The sequence below is a fragment of the Muntiacus reevesi genome, chromosome 18 (assembly GCF_963930625.1).
Source record: "Muntiacus reevesi chromosome 18, mMunRee1.1, whole genome shotgun sequence".
NCBI classification, from domain to species: Eukaryota; Metazoa; Chordata; class Mammalia; order Artiodactyla; family Cervidae; genus Muntiacus; species Muntiacus reevesi.
The window spans coordinates 31,543,765-31,571,068 of NC_089266.1; the positions used below are offsets into that span (position 1 = coordinate 31,543,765).

At 46.7% G+C, this 27,304-nt stretch overlaps 1 protein-coding gene across 1 annotated transcript in view; it reads right to left on the minus strand.

Moving 5' to 3' along the window:
* DNAH9 (dynein axonemal heavy chain 9) overlaps positions 1-27,304 on the minus strand; it is a 282,174-nt gene that overhangs the window by 39,380 nt on the left and 215,490 nt on the right. The window contains exons 51-59 of the mRNA XM_065908483.1: positions 26,174-26,293; positions 23,750-23,938; positions 20,365-20,600; positions 18,290-18,412; positions 16,574-16,778; positions 14,698-14,862; positions 11,210-11,350; positions 8,546-8,716; positions 5,415-5,537 (exon numbers count right to left, since the gene is read on the minus strand). Coding sequence (XP_065764555.1) covers positions 5,415-5,537; positions 8,546-8,716; positions 11,210-11,350; positions 14,698-14,862; positions 16,574-16,778; positions 18,290-18,412; positions 20,365-20,600; positions 23,750-23,938; positions 26,174-26,293 — 1,473 coding nt within the window. The remainder of the gene's footprint in view (positions 1-5,414; positions 5,538-8,545; positions 8,717-11,209; positions 11,351-14,697; positions 14,863-16,573; positions 16,779-18,289; positions 18,413-20,364; positions 20,601-23,749; positions 23,939-26,173; positions 26,294-27,304) is intronic.

The following is a 27,304-nucleotide window of genomic DNA, read 5'->3' on the forward strand; positions in this document are numbered from 1 at the left end:
CCGAGGACCAAACTTCTGTCCTCCTTTAGGCGGCCACTTTCTCCCTCTTCTCAGCTTGTGTCCCCATTAACCCTCCTGCAGGCCCATTACCCTCCTCTGGAGTCACCACAAAACTGAGGACATTACAGGGTGATCAGGGCTCCCAGCTGGTGTGGCTGGATCTGAAACACGCTTTCCTGAAGCTCTGGGTTGAACACAATTGCACTGTTTAATCTTCCAAATGAGGGAAAGGGATTTCTAGCCTTCTAATAAGCTAAATGGAAATGACTAATTAACCTAATTACATTGGACTGGGTACCAAAGTACAACTGTGCTAAACTGGCATCGGGAGAGGTGGGAGGCGCCTTTTCAGAGGCTTACAAAGCTGGGTAGTGCGGATGAGGTCTTTTGATGGAGAAGAGAACATGCCTGTTACCTGGAAGTTCAGCATGGGATGAGACCTTGAAACTCCTTACAGAAGTTACTAATAAAAGCAGCACTTGATCACAGATTTCATTCATTATCTGTTTATCAGGCTTTCTGGAGAATCAAGGAAATGCATCTTCCTCATCAGTTAGGATGCTTAAAAATGTTTTGTTTAATCATGTCCTATTCAATTCTACTTCTTTTGTTTCTTTGGGCTAAAATCCAACTGAACATTTAAAAAAGAGCATTTGTCAGAGGCTACGCAGTGCCTTATGTTTCACCAGCCCGCATCCTGCACTGGGCTGGATCTGGAAGGGGCTGGACGTGGTGGCTCCCGTAACAAAACTTGGAGAGAGAGAGAAAGAGAGAAAGCTTCACTCATGTGCAGAAGCCGTTGAACAGCCAGATGAGCTTAGCTCGCAAAACAAAACTGCAAAGCAAAGTGGAGAAAAGCAAAGCAGACCAGACAAAAGAGGAATAAGACCAAACTGCACAGTGGCTTTTGAGTGGAGCGATGTACAATGAGCGAAGTATAGAGTGCGCTCGAATCACTTCTTCTTTGTGACTTGTGCTTCAGAGGGCTTCGTGGGATTACAAAGAAAAAGGCAACGGGACTGGACTCAGCTGGGCAACTCACAGGTCCTCAAAGGTCTTCCTTCGATGGACAATTCTATCAGGCACAACCCATATCAACCACAGCATATACACACCTTGTTGTTTAGTCACTAAGCCATGTCCAACTCTTGTGGTCCCGGGGATTGTAGCCTGCCAGGATCCTCTGTCCATGGGATTTCCCAGGCAAGAATACCGGAGTGGGTTGACATTTCCTTCTCTAGGGGATCTTTCCAACCCACGTATTCTGCATTGGCAGGTAGGTTCTTTACCACTCAGCCACCAGGGAAGCCCATATATACCTGAGACCTGGTTAATTAATAATCATAATTGCAATAAGGTGAATTCAGTACCCCAAAAAGATATGCTGAAAATCTAACCTCTCAGATTTGTGAATGTGACCTTATTTGGAAATGGTTCTTTGCAGAGGTGATCCAGTAAAGATGAGGTCAGGAGGGTGGCCAATGTGACTGACGTTCTTGCAAGAAGAGAAGAGATGCAAAGACACAGGGGGAAGATGGCCATGTAAGGACTGTAGAGATGGAAGCAGAGATTGGAACAGTCCTGCCACAATCCAAGGAATGCCTGGGGCTCCCAGAAGCTGGAAGAGGTAAAAAAGGATGCTCTCCTTGAGCCTTTGGAGGGAGCATGACCTGTCAATGCCTTAATTTCAAGTGTCTAGCCTCCAGAACTCTGGGGGAATAAGTGTCTGTGTTTTTAAGCCACCCAGCTTATGGCACTTTGTTATGGGTGTTCTAGGAAACAAACAAATACAATAACGATAATCAGCTTCCAGTTACTGAACATTTATGTGCGTCACATAACAGATAAGAAAACAAAGATAACTTGTCAGAAGTCACAAGCTCAAACATGAAACTGAACCCAGAAACGTCTGACTTCAGAGGCTGCGTCAACTGGTCTATCTCCATTATTGGTCCAGTTCAGCAAATGAGTGTATTCAGAACTGCTCTCCAGAATTCATTTCCCATAAGGGCATCAGACTCTGAGCCATTATTCTCGAGCTCCATGACCTGTACCTCCAACAAGGACGCCATTGGCCACCTGTGAGTACTGAGCAAACTAAATGTGGCAAGTATGACTGAAGAAGAGGGTTTTTATTTGCTTTTACTTTTATTTATTTAAAATTTTTAATGCATTTATTCTTTTCTGGTATAGTGGATTTTTTCTGCATAGGATCTAGTTTTGTTTTTTACAAATTTAACACATTCTTTTTGTTCATTTTAATTATCTTAAAATTTAAATTTAGAAACTGGAACTTGCTTTAGTAGTTGGAGAAATTTTGAGTACATTTGAAATAACTTGGGTATATGAATCAACTGCTATAACTCTATATTTTATAGAATCTAAATTCAAGCCAAGTATTTCTGATGAAGATTTAATATCTGAATTGAGATGTACTGTGAGTGCAAAAAAATATACACTGGGATTCAGACTTATTTCAAAAATGTAAAATATCTCATTCATAGTTTTTGTAACAATTACATATTAAAAGGATAATATTTTGGTTGTACTGGGTTAAGGAAATACATTATTAAAATTATTTTCATTGATTTCATTTTACATTATTTTTTTATATTTTGCATTTTAATGTGGCTACTAGAAAAATTTAGATGACACATGTGACATGCTTTCTATTTCTTTTTCACAGCACTACTCTAGGTTTTGTCTATTCATATCTTATGTGGCCTAGAAAAGCTGATTTTCCACACATAGGCTTGACACATTATAATTATCCTTAGGCATTTTGTGACTTTGTGGTTTGGTTGCTGTTATGAATGGAGTTCCTCTGTTTTCTTTACCAACATAGTCTTCCCCTTCTCACTTGCCAGACTGGATTCAGAATTTCAAATGAAGTTAATATATAAAAATCAAATCACACCTTTATTATTCTTTAGATCAGGGATAAGGAAACTGAGGCTGCAGGGACAGTCTGGCCCACCAGCTGTGTTTGTAAATAAAGTTTTATTGGAGCGCAGCCACTTCCATTTGCTTACCTATGGTGTATGACTTTGGCAGAGTTGAATAGCTGTGACACAGTGTGACCCTCAAAGCCTAGATACTTGCTGTATGGCCACGTGCAGGAATTGTTTGATGACTCTTGACTTAGACACAGTTCTAAAGATGACTAAAAGAAGAGCTGCAAGCTCTGAGAAAAGTTAGAAAAACATTTTGGGCCACGGCAGCATTTCGCAAGATGACTCCTTTGAAGAGGACAGCATGCATATAAATGATTATGTGCTGGGCTTTTGTTCTAAAGTAAATCAGCTTGGATGGATCTCAAGGGAGTTGGGCTGAGTGATCAAGCCAGTCCCCAAAGGTTGCATGCTGTATAATTCCATTTATATAACATCCTTGAGATGACAGAATTATACAAATGGAGAACAGATTAGTGGTTGCCAGGAATTAGGTTGGGGGAGGGAGGAAGTTGTTGTTTCTATAACAAGCGACCTACACACCAGTTGGAGTTTTCTAGATCTTGACTGTGGTGCTGATTACGTGAATCTTCACGTGTGATAAAACTAAACACACACGAAAACCAGGTGCAATCAGAACAGAGTGGACTGCATCAGGATCAGCTTCCTGGATGTGACATCACGCTGCAGAAAAGCTAGATGTGACTGCGGTGCAAAGAATCTATTTCACATAATTGCATGTGAATCATTGTCTCAAAAAACTTTTAGTAAAAAATATAAAAAGAGAGAGAGCCAATCACATTACTTCAGACTCAGGCTTCTTTGTGCTATGAAACACGTAGGAAAGGGAGCAAACATGGACGGTCATAGGGACTTCGCTTGGGGGTCCAGTGGTTAAGACTTCACCTTCCAGTGCTGGGAGTGTGGATTCAATCCCTGCTGGGGGAGCTAAGATCCCATATGTCTAGTGGCCAAAAAACAAAACAGAAGCAATATTGTAACAAATTCACTAAAGGCTTTAAAAAAAAGTGGCCCACATAAAAAAAAAAAAAAAACTCTTTAAAAGCAAAAACAAAAACAAAAAACGCAGGAAGGTCATAAATAGGATTCACTTTGTGCTGGTCCTCGCACAGCTCCAGCACCTACTGTGGAGCTCCTCCAGGTGGGGACCCGACCGCCGCCCACCTGGAGAGAGAGTCTGGACCCTGGGGCTGACGTTCACCCAGTACACGCTTACCACTCGGCACTGCGCCAGCCCGTGTGAACGCAGGCGTGGTCCCTATTGGACGGAGCTCATCGCTTGTGATCTTTTCAATGTTCATAGAATCCCAATGAAACTAAGCTGAATAACATGGAAGGGGAAAATGGGCTTTGCCGTCAGACAGACCAGAACTCAATTCTCGATTCTTGGGTTTGCCATTATAAAATGAGTGATCTCAGTTTCTTTACATGTTAAATGAGAACAAACAGTACCTCTTGCCCAGGGAAACATGAGAATAACATAAGGGAAAGCATTTCTGCTGGGAAAGATTGAAGGCAAAAGGAGAAGAGGGCAGCAGAGGATGAGATGGTTAGATGGCATCACTGACTCAGTGGACATAAATCTGAGCAAACTTATGGAGATAGTGAAGGAGAGGGTGGCCTGGCATGCCGCAGTCCATGGGATCGCAAAGAGTCAGACACGACTTAGCGATTGAAAGGCAACAACAATGTGCTTCTAAGGTGCTCAGTAAACATGAGCTGTTATTAACCACTAGAATCCCAGTCTGGGATGTGTCCCCTGCTTTGAGGCTGTTAGGACTCACGTGGAGATGGACAGCTGGCAGCACCCTGGTATCTGTCCCCTCCATGGACACAGCATCTCCACACCGGCCTGGGTCTCACAGAGGAGCCTGAACTCCGCACCTCACAGAGGAGCTGGCCCTGAGCACCGGCAGGAGGAAAGCTGCTCAGCTGAGTCAAAGACACTTGCAGGTTCCTTCTGTTCCCTGACATCCTAGAGGCAGAGCCCACGCACGAGCACGCACCTGCTCCTTCTCAGCAGAGCCCTTCCAGCAGGCCTGGGAAGGGGGAGTTCTGCCATAGGGGTGCCGGCAAAGGGCCCCACCTACGTCTAACACAGCTCATGTTCTTCTTGTTTAGTCTCTAAGTCAAGTCTGACTGTCTTGTGATACCACGGGCTATAGACTGCCAGGCTCCTCTGTCCATGGAATTTTCCAAGCAAGAACACTGGAGTAGGTTGCCATTTCCTTCTCTAGGGGATCTTCCCCACCCAAGGATCGAACCCATGTCTCCTACATTGACAGGCAGATTCTTTACCACTGAGCCACCGGGGAAGCCCCCAACACAGCTCAGGGTGAAACCCTCAAAGACAGCCCCGCTGGTTTCCTAGGGATAAGCGTCAGAACAACAGTCCAGGAGAGGACAAGGTGGATTTTTTTTTCCCAAGGGGCTGGTACCAACCTTGATGCCACCCCAGGCCTGATGGGAGAGGAACTCCACTGGACTGGTGACTCCTGTCTGTGCTGGAGATCGAAGCAGGAAGTCCAGCTCGGCTGCACTCACTTCCTGGTTCATGAGGAGGATCTGCAACGTGGAAGGACAGTGTTCTTATTCATCTTTTGGCTGCACTGGGTCTTAGTTGTGGCACATGGGCTCTTTAGCTGCAGCATGTGGGATCTAGTTCCCTGGACTCAGACGCTCAGCCTCGTCTGACTCTTTGCTACCCCTCATGGACTGTAGCCCACCAGGTTCCTCTGTGGACGGGCTTTTCCAGGCAAGAGTACTGGAGTGGGTTGCCACTTCCTACTCTAGGGTCTAGTCCCCTGAGCAGGGATCAAACCTGTGTCCCCTGCATTGGGAGCCTGAGTCTTAGTCAGTGGACCATCAGGGAAGTCCCAGCGCTATGTTTTGTTACCTGGCAGCAGTCGTGGGTCCTGGAGCCCCTCGGAGTTGCCACCAGTGTAACTAGTGCTACTTCTGACCCGAGAGTGCACTCCTCCGTCTTGGTTGTTGATCCGCCTTGGTTGTTGAAATCGGGTGGAGGGGAAGAAAGTCTCTATCTGTGCTGATCACCTCTGGGTGCATCTGACTTCACCCCAAATACCAGTGTGACTAAAGCGCACACAGTGAATGACTGTTTGTCTTGGTAAGCAAGGAACTGATGGATCAATCCTAAATGCCATGAAGTACATTCCTGCAATCTCACAGAGAAGATGACAGTGGCGAACGACATGATTTGAGGAGAGGGTCAAAGTAACGGACGAATGTATGCAAAACAGAAGTGCATGTGTGAATGAGTAACGCTAATAGGGGACTTCCCTGGTGGTCCAGTGGTTAAGAATCCACCTTCCAATGCAGGGGACTCGGGTTCCATTCCATTGCTGGTCAGGGAACTAGGATCCCACATGCTTCCAGGCAACTAGACAGAAGCCCACATGCCACCACTGGGGACTCGGGTTCCATTCCATTGCTGGTCAGGGAACTAGGATCCCACATGCTTCCAGGCAACTAGACAGAAGCCCACATGCCACCACTGGAGAGCCCATGCAGACTAATAAAGGATCCTGCATGCCACAGCTGAGACCTGACGCAGCCAAAATAAAAAAAAACAAAAAACTGCTAAGGGAGACTCAGAACAAGGGAGTGGCTAGGAAGCAGGGTAGGGAGATGCATTTGACTGAACTTCCTGTAAGTGGTTTTGAATTGGCTTTTGGAGAAGCTGAGCGTGAGATTTAGACAGGCTTCCCAGGGAGGGGGGAGTGGAAACTGCAGAGACTTGGGAGGGAATTAGCGCTGTGTGTGCAGGGAGGGCAAAGCATTTGACTGGGTTAGAACTAGCAGCTCATGCTGAGAGGCGCTCAGGAGACTGTTCTTCCCCCTTCAAATGGCGTTCTCCGCTGAGAAGTTACATATGGGAATATTCACAGAGAAAAAAATAATTTGATTAGTTCGAGGAAAAGTCTTTAAGGAAAAAATGAGCTAGAAATCACAGATGAGGTGAAGCAGCCCTTGTAAAATGAGGTTGAAATATTTATGAGGGGAGAGGAGTGAAAGCCAGAAGCAGAAGCTCCTTGGGCTTTGGGGGAAATGTGCGGCAGGAGGAAAATTCGTCTGGGCTGGGGCTCAAGTTCCCTCTGACATGGCCAAGCTGTTGTCCGGCCAGGGAGGGGAACATATAGCGGGAGAGGGACAAGCCATGATAATGCTCCTCTGTGAATTCAGGCCAGAACGTGCAAATGGAGTCTGAGCAGAAGCAATGTTAGAATAGCTGACTTTCAGAACTGGTAGAGTCCTACAGGATAATCTGGTCTGTGCTTCTTAATTATAATCGGGAAAAATCCCAATTCTAAAATGGTTAGAGAGTTGGGTGCATGCATGCATGCATGCATGCTCAGTCATGTCTGACTCTTTGCAAACCCATGCACAGTAGTCTGTCAGGCTCTTCTGTCCATGGGATCTTCCAGGCAAGAATACTGGAGTGGATTGCCATTTCCTTCTCCAGAGGATTTTCCCAACCAGGGGTCAAACCCATGTCTCTTGAAGTTCTTGTGTTGGCAGGTAGACTCTTATTACCACTAAGCCACCCAGGAAGTCCCTAGAGAGTTAGGTGCAAGGAAATCAATTTCTATGGTTTTTTTGATGTTGAGAATAAGCAGAATGCAATGGTTTCTTATTAACCCTGGAAGCCCTGATGCTTCTGAGCCCTTGAGAACCAGAGTTCTTAAGGACTTTTCTAAGACCAAGGTTGCAGCTATAGAAGGACATTTGCAATTTCTCATTCCGGGGGAAGGTTTGGACATTAAACTTGCAGCCTTGTGCTGTGTGCTAGGTTGCTTCACATGTGCCCGACTCTTTGCGGTCCCCTCGACTATAACCTGTCAGGCTTCTCTGTCTATGGGATTCTCCAGTCAAGAATACTGGAGGGGGTTGCCATTTCCTCCGCCAGGGGATTTTGCCTACCCAGGGATCGGACCAGTGTCTCCTATGGTTCCTGCAATAGCAGGCGGATTCTTTTCTGCTAGTGCTACTTGCAGCCTTGAAGGTACATAAATAATGAGAGATACTTTAAGTTCTAACTGAATCTCAGGAAGTATCCAGTCTTTGGTATGGCCATCCAGTTTCATCCTCAGGGCTAGTTTGGATTGATTGGTCGTGGCTGCTGGAGAGCCCTGTGGAGGAGGATCTTCCTCATCCAGGATCACCACGAAAAAGTACAATGGTTGATTAAGCATGTCTGCCATGAGTGGGACAATGGAGTGGATGGCCTGCGTGCACCATGCTGGATTTTCTTGTCTGATGCCTCTGCTTAGAGCTCAATAATCTTCACAAACTATGGGAACTGACGTTAAAAAAAAAGCAAGTTTCTAGGACTTCCTTGGTATTCAGTGGTAAGACTCCGAGCTCCCAATGCAGGGGGCTCTGGTTCAATCCCTAGCCAGGGAACTAGATCCCACATGCTACAGCTAAGACCTGGCACAGCTAAATAAATAGATAAATATTAAATTTTTTTTAAAGAAGAAAGTTTCTTTATATCTGCTGGTTGGGTATATAAATTGACCTGTTTTCTGGAAATGTCTTCAATCTTCTTTTACCTGAAAGGTGAGCTGGGTAAGGTAGGTTAGCTTATCACACTCGAAGAGCCCCCGGGTGGTGTACTGGCAGACAGAAAAGGTGATGCTGTCTATCAGGTTGGCCACCCGTCCCTTGAGGTTCTCATCAGGGGCCGCCTTCTCCACTGCCTTCCGGAAGACGATGCTGAAGGCCTGCGGGCAGGAGATAGGACACCGGTAGCTTACATGGCTCTCTGTATGTAACTAGTAATCCTACCTCTGGTGAGTATTATAATTCACCAATCATGGAAATATCTTCCCAGCATAACCTGCCAAGGAGGGCCAGTGGCAATAGGAAAACTCCTGTCTTAGTTGCTCGTATAAATTGCTATGTTGTCACAAAGGGGGCCAAGCTATGAAGCATACAGCAAAGAGCCTACTGTGTAGGTCCAGTGACCAAAATAATTAAATTAAATCCAGTAAGTTTTGTTGGAAACTGAACACAGTGAACAATAACCAGTTTGGGTGATTCTATCTTTTAGATTATAAAATTCCCAATGGTAGAATCAACATCTTGCACAACTTTGCTCTCTAAAAGAGACCTTTGTACCCGGAGGGGTCGGGTGGGGGGGGAGGTGGAAGGGGGGATCGGGATGGGGAATACGTGTGACTCTATGGCTGATTCATGTCAATGTATGACAAAACCCACTGGAAAAAAAAAAAAAAGAGAGACCTTTGTACATAATAGGTACTCAGAATTTTTTAATTAATTACTTTTCCTCTTGGTAATGATCAGAATATCAGCTGTTCTTGGTTTTTCTTTCTAGTAATTCCACATCATTTGATGAGTCCTCTTACAAATGCTTTTCTCTTATGGACACTTCTTATGCAACTGGGAGAGCATAGCCTGCTTTGGTTACATCTTCCAAATTGTACCTTATGGGTATAATATGAATCCATTTTCATATTGATCACATGAATCAATTTTCCATCGCTTTAAGCTTAGATATAGACTATTTATAAAAATTGATATTGGGAATGAATGTATCATTAAAGAATGAATGATAAAGAAAGTAATCATTAAAGAAAACAAAGGCCAATGAAGAATCTTTAAAGAAAATAAAAATCAAGATACTATTGGGTCTTTTCAATTTTTGGCTAGACAGATTTCCAGTCTTCTTGTTTGGCTTTTTTTTTTTTTTGGAACACATATTTTCATGGGCTTCATCTAATTTCCCTTCTTCAGGAAGAGTCACTGCAGTAGATTTCAACTACTGTCAAAACTAGGGAGGTGATTCCATAGTTATTAGGCTTATCACATTAACTTCTATACTGTTTTTAAAATCCTTTATATAGCTCAGTGGGGAAAGAATCTGCCTGCAGTGCAGGAGACCTGGGTTCAATTCCTGGGTCGGGAAGATCCCCTGGAGAAGGAAATGGCAACCCACTCCAGTATTCTTGTCATGAAAATCTCATGAACAGAGGAGCCTAGTAGGCTCCATGGGGTCACAAGAGTCGGACACGACTTAGCAACTAAACCACCACCACCACCATATTTCTTTCACGTGGGGCTTTGACCTGAATATAATGCCAAGTATTGGATTTCTTTTAAAAACATTCACTATCACAGAGCTTCTGAGCTGAGGGGAGGGGATAGGGACAGGCTGAAATGCCATTTCCACCCTAGTGAGTTCAGGTGTGGAAGCCCTCTGCCTTCTCAGTGGCTCAGCTTCATCCCCACACCTTGGCCTCCAGGGAGCAGCTAGATGGGGTGTGCGCCCTGAATATGAGTGTCCTCTCTGTTGGATTAAACCAGAGAAGTTGTTCAGAGCTCCTTAGAGACTCTGCAGCTGTGGTCTTTTGGAGACTCCTTACGGGAGAAAGATATACTTTCAGAGATGTACTTAAAATTTATAGGTCTTTATTATTTCATGAGTAAGATCAGCTTAGTTAGCACTTACAATCTGCTAACATCTTCGATTTTAGAAACATATCAGCAGCACAGGGCAGTAGCTTTGAGGATGTGAGGGTAATTGTGTGTGTGTTCTCAGTTGTGTCTCTTTGCGAACCCCCTCGACTGTAGCTCACCAGGCTCCTCTGTCCATGCGATTCTCCAGGCGAGAATACTAGCGTGGGTTGCTGTGCCCTCCTCCAGGAGATCTTCCCGGCCCAGGGATCAAACCCACATCTCTTGCATCTCTGGCATCAGCAGGTGGATTCTTTACTGCTGCACCACCTGGGAAGCCCATTAGGGTCATAGGGAAACTAACTTAAAGTTGGACCATTAGCATGGCCTGCTTTGGTTTTAACAGATACAGATGAGGCACACATTTGATCAGCCGTATTAGCTGTGCAGCTCTCTGGGGCAGGGCTTCCTGCCGATGTTTCCTCTTCCACACGGTCAGGAAGCAGAGTGCCGGCTGGATCATATGTACTCGCTGAGCGAGCGAGGCTAAGACCTGCCACGGCCTCTCCCTCTGTTTTGGCCAAATAACCAATGAGTCATGAAAGTCATAACCAGTGAGACCAATGGGTCTCTCCCAATTAGAGAGATGAGGCCTGTCAGGACAAGTCGCTGCTCTCCTGGATCTGATCTCAAAGACTTGCCAAGGCCAACGAAGCCCACGGACAAGCCCTTGTGCAGAGCCACGCGGGGCGAGTCACGCTGCTGTGCTGACTGTGCAGAGGGCTCTGGGGGTCAGTCACCTTGAGGGAAAACTGGTACATGGGGTGGATCCTGCCGAGGTCGTTCATGATGAAGTAGAGCACGGAGGCCCGGGCGGCGGCCGGCCGGTAATGCTCCCGGGCCTCGTTGATTTTCGCCTCGGTCACCTTGGCCTCCTGCACCTGTTAGAAAAATCAAGAGCGGTCCATTGTTCGAACCAGCCAGGGCTCCCTGAGAATCAGCGTGGCCGCTCTGTGTCAGCACCTGTGTCCCTGGGTGGGCTGGGTGGATCGGGATGAGGGGAGCAGGAGAGGGCAGACAGGGGCTGTGATTTTCCTTAACTGAGCTCGAGTGAGGAAGAGAGGACGCACTCCTAGTGCTTCAAAGGTGAGCGCGTCAGCCCCTCCACTTGGGGACATGTGGGAGATACACACACACATACATACACATCAGTATATCTAACTTGAAAAGTAAGCCAGGCAGTAGGACTCCAGTGAAAGCAGCATGATCTAATTTTCTGTTTTCTTTGTTACACAGACGGCTGTTCTTAATTAATTGATTAATTAATGAGTTAATTAACCCTTGGCTGCGCTGGGTCTCAGTTGCTTTCTCTAGTTGTGGCGCATGGAGGCTTCTGTCTAGTTGTGGTTTGGGACTGCTCATTGCGTGGCTTCTCTTATTGCAGAGCACAGGCACCAGGACCAGGATGGAACCTGTGTCCCCTGCATTGCAAGGCAGATTCTTAGCCACTGGACCATCACAGAAGTCCATAGTCTTCTGTTCTCCTTACTTTTATGAACTAACATGTAAATTCACAAAGAAGATCTCTTTCAATGGTAAGATCTATTTTCAGAAAATTTCTTATCAGAGGTAAAAATAAGAAGGGACCTAAACATCAGAGAGGGATTCTGTAAGAATATCCTATTAAATATAACCTCAGTACAACCTGCCTTATACTCCAGGATAGAGTGAAACTGCTGATAATTCATGCAAATCCCACAGGAAAAACAAATCCTACTGAAGATGAGCTCACAAGAAACAACTACAAAGTTCTAGAGGAAGTGTTACCTATGGGGATAATTAGGAGACCTCCCTCTCAAAATTCCCGGAAGGATTAGCATCCCAAGAACTGAAGATGATTGAACTATGTACCATTAACTAACACCATTATCTACCAACACCATTGGTGTTATCTAGATAACACCAACACCATTATCTATCTATCTAATGCCAACTATCTACCATTAACATTAACTAACACCATTCTCTGGTTGCTCAGATGGTAAAGAATCTGTCTGCAATGTGGGAGATTCGAGTTTGATACCTGGATCTGGAAGATCCCCTGGAGAAGGACATGGTAGCCTCCTCCAGTATTCTTACCTGGAGAATCCCATGGATAAAGGAGCCTGGTGGGCTACAGTCCATGGGGTCACAAACAGTCAGACACAACTGAGTGACTACCTACCTACCTCATTAATTAATTCTGTTTAAAAGCAGTAGAGAAAAAAGAAAGTATAAAATCAGGACATGATAAAAAAAAGAACAGACATTATCTGAAAAAGAACTAAATAGAACTTCCAAAGATAAGAATACAGTTATTTAAATAGGAAACTCAGTACACTGGTTAAATAATGAACTTGAGCTGAAAGAGAATAAGCAAACTAATAAATAAATCTGAGGAACTGTTTAAAAAGCAGCTCAGAGAGAAAGAAAGTTGGAAAATATGTAAAGGAAGTTATTAGACCCGGCAGATAAAATAAAAAGATTCAAAATGTATGTAACAGAAATAAGTAGAGAACAGACAGAATGGGGGAGAAGCGATGTTTGAGCTATAATGGTTAGGAATTTTCCAAAGTTGATTAAAGACCAGAGGTTTTACTTTGAAGAAGCAGTCAATGTCAAAGAAAGCTTACTATCATCCACAGGCCCTTGAAGAAGTAATTATTTTCTTTGATTAGAAGAAAACTGAATCCAAAAGAAGTGAGTGAGATGCAAGAATTTCTTAAATGTACAGTCAATTTAAATAACAAAGACTATAAAAAACATGACCAGTTTGGAAGTAGCAGATGAAAGCAAGGTAGAAGTAAAATGCTATAAAACAATGAGAGAAGATAAAAAAATAATCAAAGTTTCTAATATCCTTATGTTTTGAAAGAGGCTAGATATAGTGCTTAATTTTAGACTTTGTTAAGTTAATATATGTATTGTTAAGTCACATATGAAATGAAATATATTTTTCATATATTGATGAAAAATTAAGGTTAATCAACAAAATAAAACAGTAAATAACTTTAAAACTAGCAATGGATAAAAGAGGAGGATAAAGAAAAATCAAGAAAGGAGAAAAAATAAACAAAAGGATTGTTAACAGAAAGTATAAATCAAGAGAGTAGAAAGAAATCCATTTGTAACAGTAATGTTTAAAAATGTAAAACTTGGTTAAACCAGTAGTTAAAAGAGATTCTCAGAAGAGAGTGGAACTGAATAGAAATCACATAGTTGCTCCGATTGGTGTTTTCACTGACTCATATTTTTCATGTCACCTGGGTCCTTCATGCGGTCCATTAACCTGTGTCCCTTTCCTTCCCGCGTCCTCCAACAGCTATTGAAAACCTTCACTCCTCTCCGCAGGCCCCCTATCTCAACACCACACCCTCACTCTCAGCAAGAGGAGCTTGACTCATGCTTTCATAAACTGTATAGAGATCGCGGACTTCCCTGGTGACCCAGATGGTAAAGAATATTTGCCTGCAGTGCAGGAGACTTGGGTTCGATCCCTGGGTTGGGAAGATCCCCTGCAGAAGGGAATGGCTGCTCACTCCAGTATTCTCCCCTGGGAAATCTCATGGACCGAGGAGGCTGGTGGGCTGCAATCCTCGGCGTCACAGAGAATTGGGACACGACTGAGGGATTAACACATACAGACACACACTCACATAGAGACCATGGTTTCCTTAATTTCCACTTTCCTTTCCACACCCTTAAAGGAAGGAAACATATGCTAAGTAATTTTGCAGGGTGATACTGTTTTATTTTTTAATTTTATTTTGAGAGCTCAGTTTACTGGGACGTCACTGAAATTTTCTCATTGAAATCAGACTTGTCAGATTTTTGCAGGCTGTGGGTTTTCTGGGGCGGTGGGGGGGGTGCAGCCATGCCTAAATTTGTACACCAGTGTGATTCCTTAGCTTCAGGGCAACTCCACGGACTCACTAAGGTATTCCGTTTGAGCCACTATTTCCTGTACAAAACACAAGCCCCTGCACAGATCTAAGCGCTGGTCAAACGTTTGCGGAGTAGAGTTGTCAAGAGCGTTTTATAGTAGGTGAGGGCTCTGTCATGCAGGCGGTGAGGTGGTCATTTCCAGAATCCTGCCGAGCTGGATTTCCCAGGAGAAACTCAGGAAGATGGATCAGCCATCTCTTACTCTGACATTTGTCCCTGGGCGTTGGACTCAGGGACCAGGAGGAGGGCCTCTGCCCACCCCCACCCCCCACCCCCACTCCCAGCACAAGCCTCGGGGTCTTACCTTTTTCTCAACTTCTGCGGCAGTCTGCTTGGTGGTCTCAAGGTTCTCCACCAGGGCCGTTTCTCCCAGGAATTTCCCGGAGGCCGAGGAGAGGCGAGAGAGCAGATTGTCTTCCAATGTTTTGAGGGTGATTTTGAACCCATTCTGCTGCTTCGTGAGCTCTGACTGCAGTATCACATAAGGGAGAGTCAGGTATAGGAGCCCAGAGCATCCTGTTCTCAGGTAGGTCTGAATAGACAGAGGGTTATGGGGCCGGAGCCCCTGCCCTTAGCACACTGGAAGCGAGCAGAGGAGTGCTCAGGACCACAGGCACGTCAGATCAGCCGAGGACTTGAACCCCAACTGCACCAGTTACTAATCATGTGATCTTGGCCTGAATGCCCCTTTCACAGTAACCTTAGCTGGGTTAAACCTGGCCGTCCGCATGGCAGTGCTGTGCGAGGCTTAGCAGAATGCTGGGACGTGATCTAGTCATCAAAAGGAAGTTATTTCAGGGAATAGCTAAAGGATGGGGTCAAGTTTTACTTCTCTGTCATGACTTTACTGTCCTCAAAAGGCATAGCTCTCCTTTGTGAAAAGTAAAAGTGTTGGTTGCTCAGTCATGTCTGACTCTTGGTGATCTGACGGACTATATAGCCTGCCAGTCTCCTCTGTTCATGGGATTCTCCAGGCAAGAATACTGGAGTGGGTTACTATTCCTTTCTCCAAGGGATCTTTCTGACCCAGGGATCGGACCTGGGTTTCCCTCACTGCAGGTGGATTCTTTACCATCTGAGCCACAAGGAAGCCTTAATCAGTTATATTTCAATACAAAATAAAAAGCCTAAAGAAAAATCACATGCCTCAATCTGGCCTTATAACCAGGATTCACTCTTGACTCTTCTGGGAGTCATAAGCCATGCCAAAGGCTTATGCCACCTGCTTATAGAACCTTTTTCTGACCTTCCCAATTTAAATCAGCCCCCTGGCTCTCTAATATCCCCCTGCTCTTACAATGCAGTCACATCTAAGGAGTCGGGAAAAGGACACTACTCGCTCTGCACAAAATTGTGTTCCCTCCCAATTCATATGTTGAAGCCCTAAGTGCCCCCCGCCCCGCATGTGACTATATTGGTGTGTCAGTCCTTCAGCCATGTCTGACTCTTTGAGACCTTCATGGACATGGACTGTAGCCCACCAGGCTCCTCTGTCCATAGAATTCTCCAGGCAAGAATACTGGAGTGGGTTGCCATTTCCTTGATGGGAGTATTTACAGAAGGAGGTAATTAAGGTTAAATGAGGTCCTGAGGATGGGGTCCCTGTGGTGGGATCTGTGCCCTTATAAGCAGAGACACCAGAGAACTTGCTCTCTCTCTGTGGACACAAGGAAGAGGTATGTGAATGCATAAGCTAGGTAGAGAGGTCTCACCAGAAACGACCCTGAACTCTGCTTTCCAGCTTCCAGACTGTGACAAAATAAACATCTGTTGTCCCAGCTGCTCAGCCTCTGGTATTTTGTGATGGCAGCTCAAGCTAAGATGCTCCCCTAACGTGGTTGAGTCTATTTCTCTTGCCCCTGCAGGAATGAATCCCATTTAGTTCTGGACATAGACACATGAACACTTGTGATGAGCGGTCCAAAAGTGTCTTGGACAGGACCGCAGGTTCTCCCAGCTGCCTTCCGCTTGCTGGTCTTCAGCCTGCTCTACCTTCTGCTTCCCAACAGATGTTCCAGGTAACTGGTTGGTATTGGTGCTCCTCTGAGCTCCAGAAGAACCACACAGCTCAACTTCTGAAGGAACACCCCCACCCCCACACCCAGAGGAGGGCGCACGGCAGGGTCGGGTGGCAGAGCGTCTCCCTCCTCCCTCCCTTGCTGGGTGGGCACCTCACATACCTTCAGCTGCTCCAGGTCTGGTCTCTCCATGCTGACCACAGCAGCCAGCAGCTGGTCCTCCAGGCCATCTCTGGTCACGGTGAAGTTGATCAGGGTGGCCTGAGCTTGCAGCTCGGGTTGGTAGTGAGGGTTGGCCAGCTTGGTGTGAAGGATGAGCTGGAACCTGGGGTTATACTCACACTCTTTGTCTCCAATTTTAATGAACCTGGAACAAAGAGCCTCATGTGAAGGTGGGTGCCTTCCTGGGAGCGTTGGTCAGGGACAGAATCCTGCATGGAATTTTTTGCAAGGTCGTAGCAAATGATATTGCCATACTCAGATGGACGGGAATGTCTAGATTGAGCTTTCACACAGGGAGCAGGGTGGAGGGTGACAGACCTTCTCCCATGGCCATCACGTTTATTTTTTCGGGTAAGGCTGGAGGAAGAGCTATCCACTCAGTGGGGCACGTGCACGGGAGCGCATCATAAAATGTTTCCAGCAGATGGCAGTAAAGCACTTGCAGGAAGGGGCACCTTCTTAAGAGTTTGCACAAAGGTGACTTACGGGCTAACAGAAGAGCTTACTTTGTCTTGTGGTTGGTGGGACATTACTTCTACGGGGGAAAATGCTTAATTAAGTAATTAAGTGCCTCCTAAGGACATGCAAGGGGGCTTCCCTGGTGGCTCTGTGGTAAAGAATCTGCCTGCTAATGCAGGAGGCGTGGATTTGATCCCTGGGTCTGGAAGATCCCCTAGAGAAGGAAATGGCAACCCATCCCAATATTCTTGCCTGGGAAATGCCATGGACAGAGGAGCCTGGCAGGTTACGGCCCACGGGGTCACAAAGAGTAGGACGTGACTTAGCGACTAAACAAGGACATGCAAAGGTGGCTTAAGGTCTGAGCAGTGGGAGAGGCTCTTGAGTCTGACCAGTCTATCCCGATAACTCTCACCCCCTCTCCTATGTGCCTGTAGCCCTTCCCTGTCTCTCTCTTCCTCCCGCTTCTCCTAGACCCTTGCTAAACCCGGATCAACTACTGGCACCCAAAGCAACAGGCACTCATCCAATCGACAAAGAGCTGAGTTCTCAGAACTCAGACAGCTGGCTTAGATGAAATCCGTGTGGTTAAAATTCAGCCTGGGGCTTCCCTGGTGGCTCAGTGGTAAAGAATCAGCCTGCCAGTGCAGGAGACATGGGTTTAATCCTTGATCCAGGAAGATCCCACATGCCGTGGAGCCACAACTATAGAGTCTGTGCTCTTGAGCCCAGGAGCTGCAACCACTGAAGCCTGCGAGCCCTGGAGTCCGTGTTCTACAGCAAGAGAATCCAGCACAGTGAGAAGCTTACACAACTAGAGAGAAGCCCCCATTCACTTCAACTGGAGAAAGCTCAAGCAGCAAGACCCAGCACAGCCAAAATATAAAAACAAATAAATAAATTTATATATAAGAAAAAGAGCCTGCTTTTCTATCATGTCCCCTCCCAAGTTCCTCCAGAGGAGTGTGCTGTGGTTGTTCAGAAGCAGGCCAGTGAGCTGGCTGATGGAAGTTCCTCCAGGAAACTTTCCCCAGGGCAGGGGGGCAGTTAGGTGTTCCTCTTTTGGAAGAATGAGGAGGTGCTTCGGGAGAGCTAGCTAGCTGGGAGAGGAGGCCCTAGGGAGAGCAGGTCTGTGTACGGTTCTACAGGGGCTGTGGACCAGCCCCTTGGAAGGCCCGCAGGACAGCTGGGTCTCACCGTCCTTTCTTAATGACTTCTCTCCCCAGCAGGGGTCCTAGTACAGGATCGATGGACTCTTCCAGATTTTCAATCAGCACCATGTCCCCGGCTTCCACAGCACGCTCTACCGTCTGAAGGTAGCTGAGGAGAGAGTGGGCAGGTGAGAGAGTGGCAAGCTGTGGATGTGAGGCAATTTAACAAGGTGGCCGTGGCCTCTGGGACGCAGGGGTCATCTTGGAGGCACAGCTCTCTGGGGTGACTTCAGGGGCATGTGTTTCTTTATTTAACATGACATTTATGTGATCTTGCCCATCGAGAGATGAACAGATAAAGTTGTTGTACATATATACAGTGGAATATTACTCAGCCATAAAGAGGAATGCATTTATGTCAGTTCTAATGAGGTGGATGAACCAAGAGCATGTTACACAGAGTGAAGCAATTCAGAGGGGGAAAGAATTAATATCACATATTAATGCATATATATGGACGTGAGAAAAATGGTACTGATGGACTACTTTGCAGGGCAGGAATAGAGATGCAGAGGCAGAGGACAGGCTTGTGGAGGCAGTGGGGGAAGGAGAGGGTGGGAGAAATTGAAGGAGGAGCATCAAAACACTTACATTCCCATCTGTAAAATAGATAGCTAGTGGGAAGCTGCTGTGTAACACAGGGGGCTTAACCAGATGCTCTGTGATAACCTGGGGGGGGGAGTAGGTGGGATGGGACAAGGGTTGGGAGGAAGGTTCCAGAGGAATGGAACATATGTATATTTATGGCTGGTTCACGCTGTTGTATGGCAGAAACCAACACAACACTGTAGAACAATTATCTTCCTATTTAAAAAATGGTATTTATGTGATCTGTTTTTAGGAAAAGAAGCAAATACCGAAATGCATAAAAGAACATGAAAATTAATTGCGATCCTCGTGTCATTTACATTCTGGTGTTGAATGTTCTTGTCTGGATATATGATATTTTCAAGTTTATTATTACTATTTCTATTTATTTTATATTATTCATATTTTTATTTATGTCTGCATTTGTATTTATGTTTATTTATTACCTTATCCATGCAACTCATTTAATTTACAACCCTGGGTTTGGTACATGAAATGTACTGTAAATATTTTCCCATGCCATTAGATATTCTTCTATAACAATATTTATGTGACTGGGTATTAGACTCTATTGATACACCTTAATTTACTTAACAATCAATTACCAAAAGCTAGGCTATTTTTAATTTTTCAGTGTTATGCAGAGTTTAATAAGCACATAAAAAGTTGATTTCGCCTAAATAGATTTACAAGTTTGATGTTATTCAATTCACACAATAAATAACAATATAATTTTCTAAACCTTGACCAAAAATCTTAAAGTTAATCTAAAAGAAAACAATTAGAACAGTTTAAGAAATAAATAAATGATGATGAAGAATAACAGGAGAGATTTACATTAGCTGATCATAAAATATTTCCTATAGCTTGAACAATACAGATATATAGAAAGAAGTCATTACAGACCAAAAGTTCACACTCTTGGAAAAAATGATGAATTACAGGGCTCATTTATTTATTTGGGTAACTTCAAGTAAGTAAACTGATTCAGGCTTCCCTGGTGACTCAGTGGTGAAGAATCCACCTGCCAATGCAGGGACTTGAGTTCGATCCCTGGGTCAGGAAGATCCCCTAGAGAAGGAAATGGCAAACCGCTCCAGTATTCTTGCCTGGGAAAATCCCGTGGTCAGAGGAGCCTGGAGGGCTATAGACCATGGGGTCGCAAAGAGTCAGACGTGACTTGTCAACTAAACAACAACATAACCGATTCCTTTTGCTATACACCTGAAAGTAGCTCAACCTTGTAAACTAGCTGTATGCCAATAAAAACTAAAATAAAAAGAAAGAAAAGCAGAGACTCAGCACCTAAGCATCTCTCGCTGAGATGTTTCTTAAATTGAGGGGACAATCAGGAGAAAACTCCTGGGGGGATCAGGAGGGTAGAAACAATCTTCAGTGATTTAAAACCCGCTCATCACACTTTTTCCTTCTGCAGAGTTGGCAAAGTGGGAACTTCTGTGTGCAGACACCTACCCCTTCTGGCCGATCTGGGTGACACGGAGGTCCTCAGCATACTTGTTCTTGATCCATTTGATGCCTTGTAGCTGAGGGTCCACTATGAGCGGCCAGCGCTCACAGCTGAGGAGGATGGCGGCATTCTCCGTGGACATGCGGTCTGCAGGGAGGCCCTCATTCTGCCAGGCGGCCACATCGGCATCATCCATCAGCGTCTGCAGGGGGTCCAAGGTTGGGGTCATTGGGATTGGAACCTGGTGGGAAAGAAAGGACATAGGCACTCAGAATGGAAGCAGGTGCCCTCGGCCGAGGGTGGGGCCACAGCTCACTCAAAAGACAGAACTCCTCTAAAAAGCAAGACCAAGATCCCCCTGAGGATAGTCTTCCTGACTGTGTGATTGTTTGCAGAAGCATGTTTTCTCAGCATCCTGATAGTCTTTTCTCTTGATGGATGAACAGCAGCAGAAATTCCACCCTTGTCATCCTCGGTTCCTCGGTATATTTTCTAAGTCAAATGACTACCATAGATCATCAAATCAAATCAAAGTGTGTTTGCTCAGTTGTGTCTGACTCTTTGCAACCCTTTGGACTAGTCCACCAGGTACCTCTGTCCAGGGGATTTTTCAGGCAAGAATACTGGAGTGAGTTGCCATTTCCTCCTCCAGGGGATCGTCCCAACCCAGGGATCAAACCTATGTCTTCTTTGTCTCCTGCATTGCAGGTGGATTCAGTCCAGTGGTATAGAATCTGCCTGCCAATGCAGGAGCCACAGGAGATGCAAGTTTGAACCTTGGGTCAGAAAGATTCCGCTGGAGGAGGAAATGGCAACTCACTCCAGTATTCTTACCAGGATCATCTCATGGACAGAGGAGCCTGGCAGGCTGCAGTCCATGGGGTCGCAAAGAGTCAGATAGGACAGAGCAACCAAGTACCATTTGCATGTTAATCAGCAGTCTCCATCCTCCTTACCCATGTTAGCAGAGTCATCTCTGTTGCATCTCTGTGCTTCACGGCCCAGCCCCACACCAGCACACACCGATCACCCTCTCCTCTCACTGGCATCACCACTTGCTGCCAATGCCCAGCTCACAAAGGACTGCAGACGCTCTCCTTTCTCCTGCTGCAGACCAGCCCCCTCAACACAAGGCTGCCTGCAGGACCTCGTCCCGCAAACCTGTCCACTGTCCCTGTTGGGAACCCTACCTTTTCTTCTGTCTACCTCTTTCAATTCATTTAATTCTTCTCGGAATAATCATTTTCATTGGAAACAATTTTTTTTTAATTGGGGTAAAATTCACATTCCTTAGCCATTTCAGCGGAGAAGGCAATGGCACCCCACTCCAGGACTCTTGCCTGGAAAATCCCATGGACGGAGGAGCCTGGTAGGCTGCAGTCTATGGGGTCACGAAGAGTCAGACACGACTGAGCGACTTCACTTTCACTTTTATGCATTGGAGAAGGAAATGGCAACCCACTCCAGTGTTCTTGCCTGGAGAATCCCAGGGATGGGGTCGCACAGAGTCAGACACGACTGAAGTGACTTAGCAGCAGTAGCAGTAGCCATTTCAGAGTGCATTAAGTCAACGGCATTTAGTCGTTCAACCGCCAGCTCTGTCTCCTCCCAAAACATTTTCTTCACCCCAAAAGGAAACCCCATGTCTACAAGCAGTCACTCCCCATTCCCCGCCTCCCCCAGGTCTTAGCAATTCTCTGTCTGTGTGGATTTACCTATTCTGGATGTTTCCCATAAATGGAATCATGCAATGCGTGTGACCTTTTGTGTTGGCTGCAGAACGCCCTCGAGGCTCACACATGTGCCCTGTTGTTAATATTAACCTCTCCATCCTTCTCTTCTCTGCAGTTTGTCCTCCCAGTTATCTCAGGAAAGCCTCTCCAGACCATCTCCTTTCCCTTTAATTATATCTGCCAAGAGCACGAATGGCCAATTCTATACCTTCGAGTAGATCTCGAAGGGAGAAACAGACCCTGGCGGTGCTTATCCTGGGATCAGAAATGTATTTCAATAGAATCGTTTTCCTTTGTAATCGTATTCATTCCATTTTACATGCAACAAAACATTACTGTGAGAAGGGATGCATCAGTTTTATCAGACTGCCTAAAGGGTCCATGGCACAAAAATACTTGAGTCCCCAAAGCAAAGCCAGAAAACACCTTGTGAACCTGCTACTGAGCTCCTTGTCTTCATTTGTTCAGCTAGTGACTGTTCTTTCAACAATTTCCTTTCCACAAGTGTTCAAAGTGAATAAATAACAGCTTAATTGGTTGTTTATTTCCCAGAAATGTAGCTGTTTTTTTTTAATTTTTAAAAAAATTAAAAATTTTTTTTGGCTGTGCCGTGTGGCATGTGGGATTTTAGTTCCCCCACAAGGGATCAAACCTGTGCCCCCTGCCTTGGAAGCACAGAGTCTTAACTGCTGGGCCACCAGGGAAATGCACTGTAACAGTTTTTAAACTACTGTTCAGCAAATTATCAGGTGGGTGGGATTTTACGAGCTGATCTGAGAAGCCAACCATCACTGGATGGTATGGGCTTTGTGTTCCAAGGAGACACCTATAAATGCATCCTGGAACACAACCCTAACTGGACGTGGTGATCCTTCTGTGTTGACTCTCAGGCAGCTGCTTCTTATGATTCTCGTCCTGTCTGTTGGACTAAGACTGTCTTGCTGACACCCTGGTACAGACTGTCTTCTGTGCCTCCTGCCGGTGGCGTGTAGGACAGGCTGAAGACTCGGCCCGTATTTGTGGGTTGAGGACCATACCATGAGTGATGAGGGAGCGCCGAGGTCCAACACACCCTGAGTCCTCTTCAGTTGGAAACTGGCATTTCCCCACCAGGTCATGTCAGCGTGGAGGGAGAGGTTGGGAGTAAGATCCACCCACTCACACTGAGAGCTGAGGATGTTTGACCAAAGGAGATGAACGCCTTCATAGGGGTGTCTGTGGGTCGCAGACACGGATGGTGGGGCTCGGGGCACAGTGACCGGGGCAGTGCAGCGTTTGGGGAAGGAGGCTTGCCCTCCACTGCTGCTATTAAGTTTGGCACAAGAGCAGGAAGCTTGGAGGGAAATGCAGGATGTGTCTGGTGCCTCATGGTTTGACAGTTTTGAGAACTGTCAGGAGATAGCACAGAGGTGGTGGACCAGCGTTCCCTCGCAGACCCCAGAAGGAGGACAGGTGCTGTCCCCAGGTGGCCTGGGGGGCAGTGGATGGCGGCACATAGAAGTGTGGAAGGACATGGGTGCTCAGGTCTCCCTCCTGGATCCCGGAGGTCACTAGAGGATGCTCTGGTGGTGATGGGAGGAAGAATGCAGGAAGGGACTAGAAGATTTGGATTGTTACTGTCACGTGAGCTCACGAGTGAGCGCGGGCCAGAACACACCTGCAGCTGGCTCAGGTAGGGCCTCCAAGTCGCGTCCAGGAGGCTCTGGCGGTATTGCTTTGTGAAGAAGCCCAGGTACGAGATGGAAGCTGCGGTAAGTAAAATGTCTCCACATAATTTCCTTTCCTGTTGCTTGAGGTTCTGCACAGCTTCTGCCCATCTCACGTTTTCAGAGGCCAGGCCTCCCACCTGCCATTTCAAAGAGTAGAGAAGGGAGAAGGCATGTCATACCACGGGCCACAGAGCCATGATTCAGCCACGGAGATCGCATAGCACACGTTTCCCAGCCGGGGACCCGGGACATCATCTGTGTGGCCCTTGTGATCAATGCGGGTTTGCACCCGCCGCAGCAAACACTGCAGCAAATGAGCCCCTCTTCTCTACCCTGAACCCGATGGGCTGTGGAGCGAGAGGGTCTGAATGCAGGCTTCGGGGCTCTGCCCTTGACAGGCATAGAGATGAACATGTCCGCCTCGAAGGGCCGTGAAGAGGATTTAGTGTGACTGCATGTGATCATCACTTGGGATCATGTCTGGTCCTCAAAACATTGCAGAAAATCATGCACCTCTCCCTTCTCTTCAAATACTGAGGATATGAAATTCAATTGCACTACAAATCACTCGCAATGGGTGGGATGGGCGTGGTCATTAAGCCACAGATGCGCAGAAACAAAGTCCCAAGTCTGCAGAGTAGGGCCTGACTCTGCCGGTCCACGTCAGAGGCACCCTCTCTGGAGGAGAGATCATCTCCTAATGGGAGGACTGTGAGGTGGGTTGTTCGGTGAAGCTCGGCTTCTGTGTTACGCACATGCGTGCATATTCAGTCACGTCCGACTCTTTGCATCCCCATGGACTGTAGCCTGCCAAGCTCCTCTGTCCATGGGATTCTCCAGCAAAAACACTGGAGTGGGTTGCCATTTCCTTCACCAGGGGATCTTCCTGACCCAGGGATCAAATCCAGATCTCCTGCATTGCAGGCAGATTCTTTACCACTTGAGTCACCTGGGAAGCCCTCTGTGCTATGGTGTGATGACAGGTTGCTTTTTCTTCCTTGAAAGATGACATCCAAGGATGTCAGAGCTGAGAGACTTGAGGGACTTACCCCGCCTGACCATCCTCACCCCGTCTTAGATCACACAGATAAAGACCAGAAAGTCCAAGCATCTTGTCAGAACCCCCAGGTCGGTGGACGTGGCGGGGGGCTTCAGAGACCATCTGTCCTGAGTCCTAGAGCAGAGCCCCACCTCGCCTCCTACAAGGACCAATGCAGAAAAGTCTCCAACTGGGCAGAGAGGCCAAGGGGAAATCTGGGGACCAGGCAGGGGGGTGAACGGACGATAGGCTGGCAGGGAGGTCCTGACTGCCTCCCGCTCGTCTGTGGAGGAGCTGCCTCTCCACCCCGCCGTGCAGTGAGGGTGGGGATCTCAGAGCTGTGCAGTAGCAGGTTCAACACACAAGGGCTCAGACACACCCAAGGCTTCACCTCCCGTCACTGGAGCGCAGCTGGTTCAGTGACGGTGATGACTCATCCGTCTCTGAACTGGGAGACCTGGCTTTGTCATATACGTAAATGGTGGCTGGAATAAACATGAGTGAAAAGGGATCGATTCCACTTCCTTACGCTGGTGAGGGAGGTGCTGTAAGGGCTCTCCATAAAGAGACATCACGTCCAGTGGGGGCTGCTCTGCAGGTTCTGAGCTGATGATTCATAAAGAGAAATGTCAGCCACAGGGGATGAAAACAGCTACAAATCCTGTGATTCTCTTCTTGTCAGGGGCTGGGGCCTGTGGTCCCTCTCCCCGGATCTGTCACTGCTTTAACTAGCAGAAAGCAAGGAAGGATGCTGTGCTGGCTTTTGGCCCCAGGCCTTAAGAGAGTGAGGCCTTCTACTTTCTGTCCCTGGGACACTTGCTCTTGGAGCCCTGAGTGGCTATGTAGGTGATGACCCTGCTGGAGAGACCAAGGTCATGGGTGGCCATGCTCCGAGTCAGCTGTCTGTCTGGTTCCTTTCTGCTTCTGTCTCAGCGCCTCATCCTGTCCACACCCTTGTTATCAAATGCCCCACAGGGAAGAATGCCTGGGTTTGCCTATCGAGGGCTAGCTTTGTCTTCAATGATGCCCATGGCTGTTGTAGGTACAGGTTAAGCATGTCATGCCTCTTGAAAGCTGCCTGGTGGATCCCACACCCCTTCCTCCTGACCATCCCTGTAGGAAATCTCCTTTGATCAGATCAGGGTGTGCATTCATACTTTCCCCAGGAGTCAGCCTCTGCAGTCCGGAGTATTTTAATATTTCTTGCCCCTCTTGGCAAAGCGGGGCTCAGCTGTGTTCATCCACTGTGTACCTCTGAGGCCCCCAACAAGTTCAGCTTGTGTAATTAAATCCCTCCTCTTCCCCAGCCCCATCCCTGGAAGCTCACACTTACCAGGCGGTTTGCAAGGGAGATGGTGCCTGCAGTCGCTTCAGCTTCTTGCTGACATTTGAGCTTGTCGGCTGTTGCTTTCTCAAACTTGGCCGTGAGTTTGGCCAGGTTCTCATTAAGGTGCTGTTGAGGAAGGAAAGCAAGGTCTGTCAGTAATTCCAGTGCTTCAGAGATAAGGGTCTACGTGCAGGGCGTTTTTAAAGAAGCCCTCTGCAGCCCAGAAGAAGCTGTGAGGGACTGGGGAAACGGGCAGGGAAGGGAAGCAAGGCAAGTTGGGGGGCTCTCAGGCAGATCCCTGTGGGAGTCCACAGGGTCCTGATCTAAGCGAGAGAATCCAGCTTTCATGTCCTTCACCCAGTCAATGGTCTAGGAGCAAGAGTGGGTGATAGACCAGGAGAAATGAAATGAAATGTTAGTTGTTCAGTTGTGTCTGACTCTTTGTGACCCCAGGGACTGTAGCCTGTCAGAATCCTCTGTCTATGGGCTTTCCCAGGCAAGAATACTGGAGTGGGTTGCCATTTCCTTCTCCAAGGGATCTTCTTGACCCAGGGAATGGACCAGGAGAGAAAGACTTAAATTCTGTCTCTCTCTGTACTGGGAAAAATGGGTTCCAGCACTATGAGAAAAAAGTGAAAGTGCTGCTTTGCTTTTGGAAGCAGAAGCCTGGGGAGGCCTGGAAATGGACAGAAGGATCCCAGGATCAGGGGTGGGGGTGCAGGGAGGAGCCAGACTGTCTGCTGCAGTTGGTTTGCAGGTTGGAGTCAGTCTGCAACCTGGGTCCTCCCCTTGCTTCAAGGTCTCAGGAGTACAAGACAACTTCACCTAACCTCCTCCATTCTCTGCAATTATCCCAAAGTAGAGGAATATTTTTTAAAAGACATGGTTCTGGTTTTTTCTAAATGCATTAAGAATTTAGAATGTAAATGCACAGTCTTTATTGCCCCCACCACGCCTGTTTGCACCCACAAAGCCACCTCGTTGCATGGAAGACACCTCCAGATAAATCTCGCATCTGTGTCACAGCAGGGCTTCAGGCTGCTCTGTTCATCATCACCAAGTCACAAGAGGAAGAAATGAAGAGCTAGGCTTATACAGCCAAGCAGCTTAATGAGGAGGTGGTGAGGCATTCAGTTA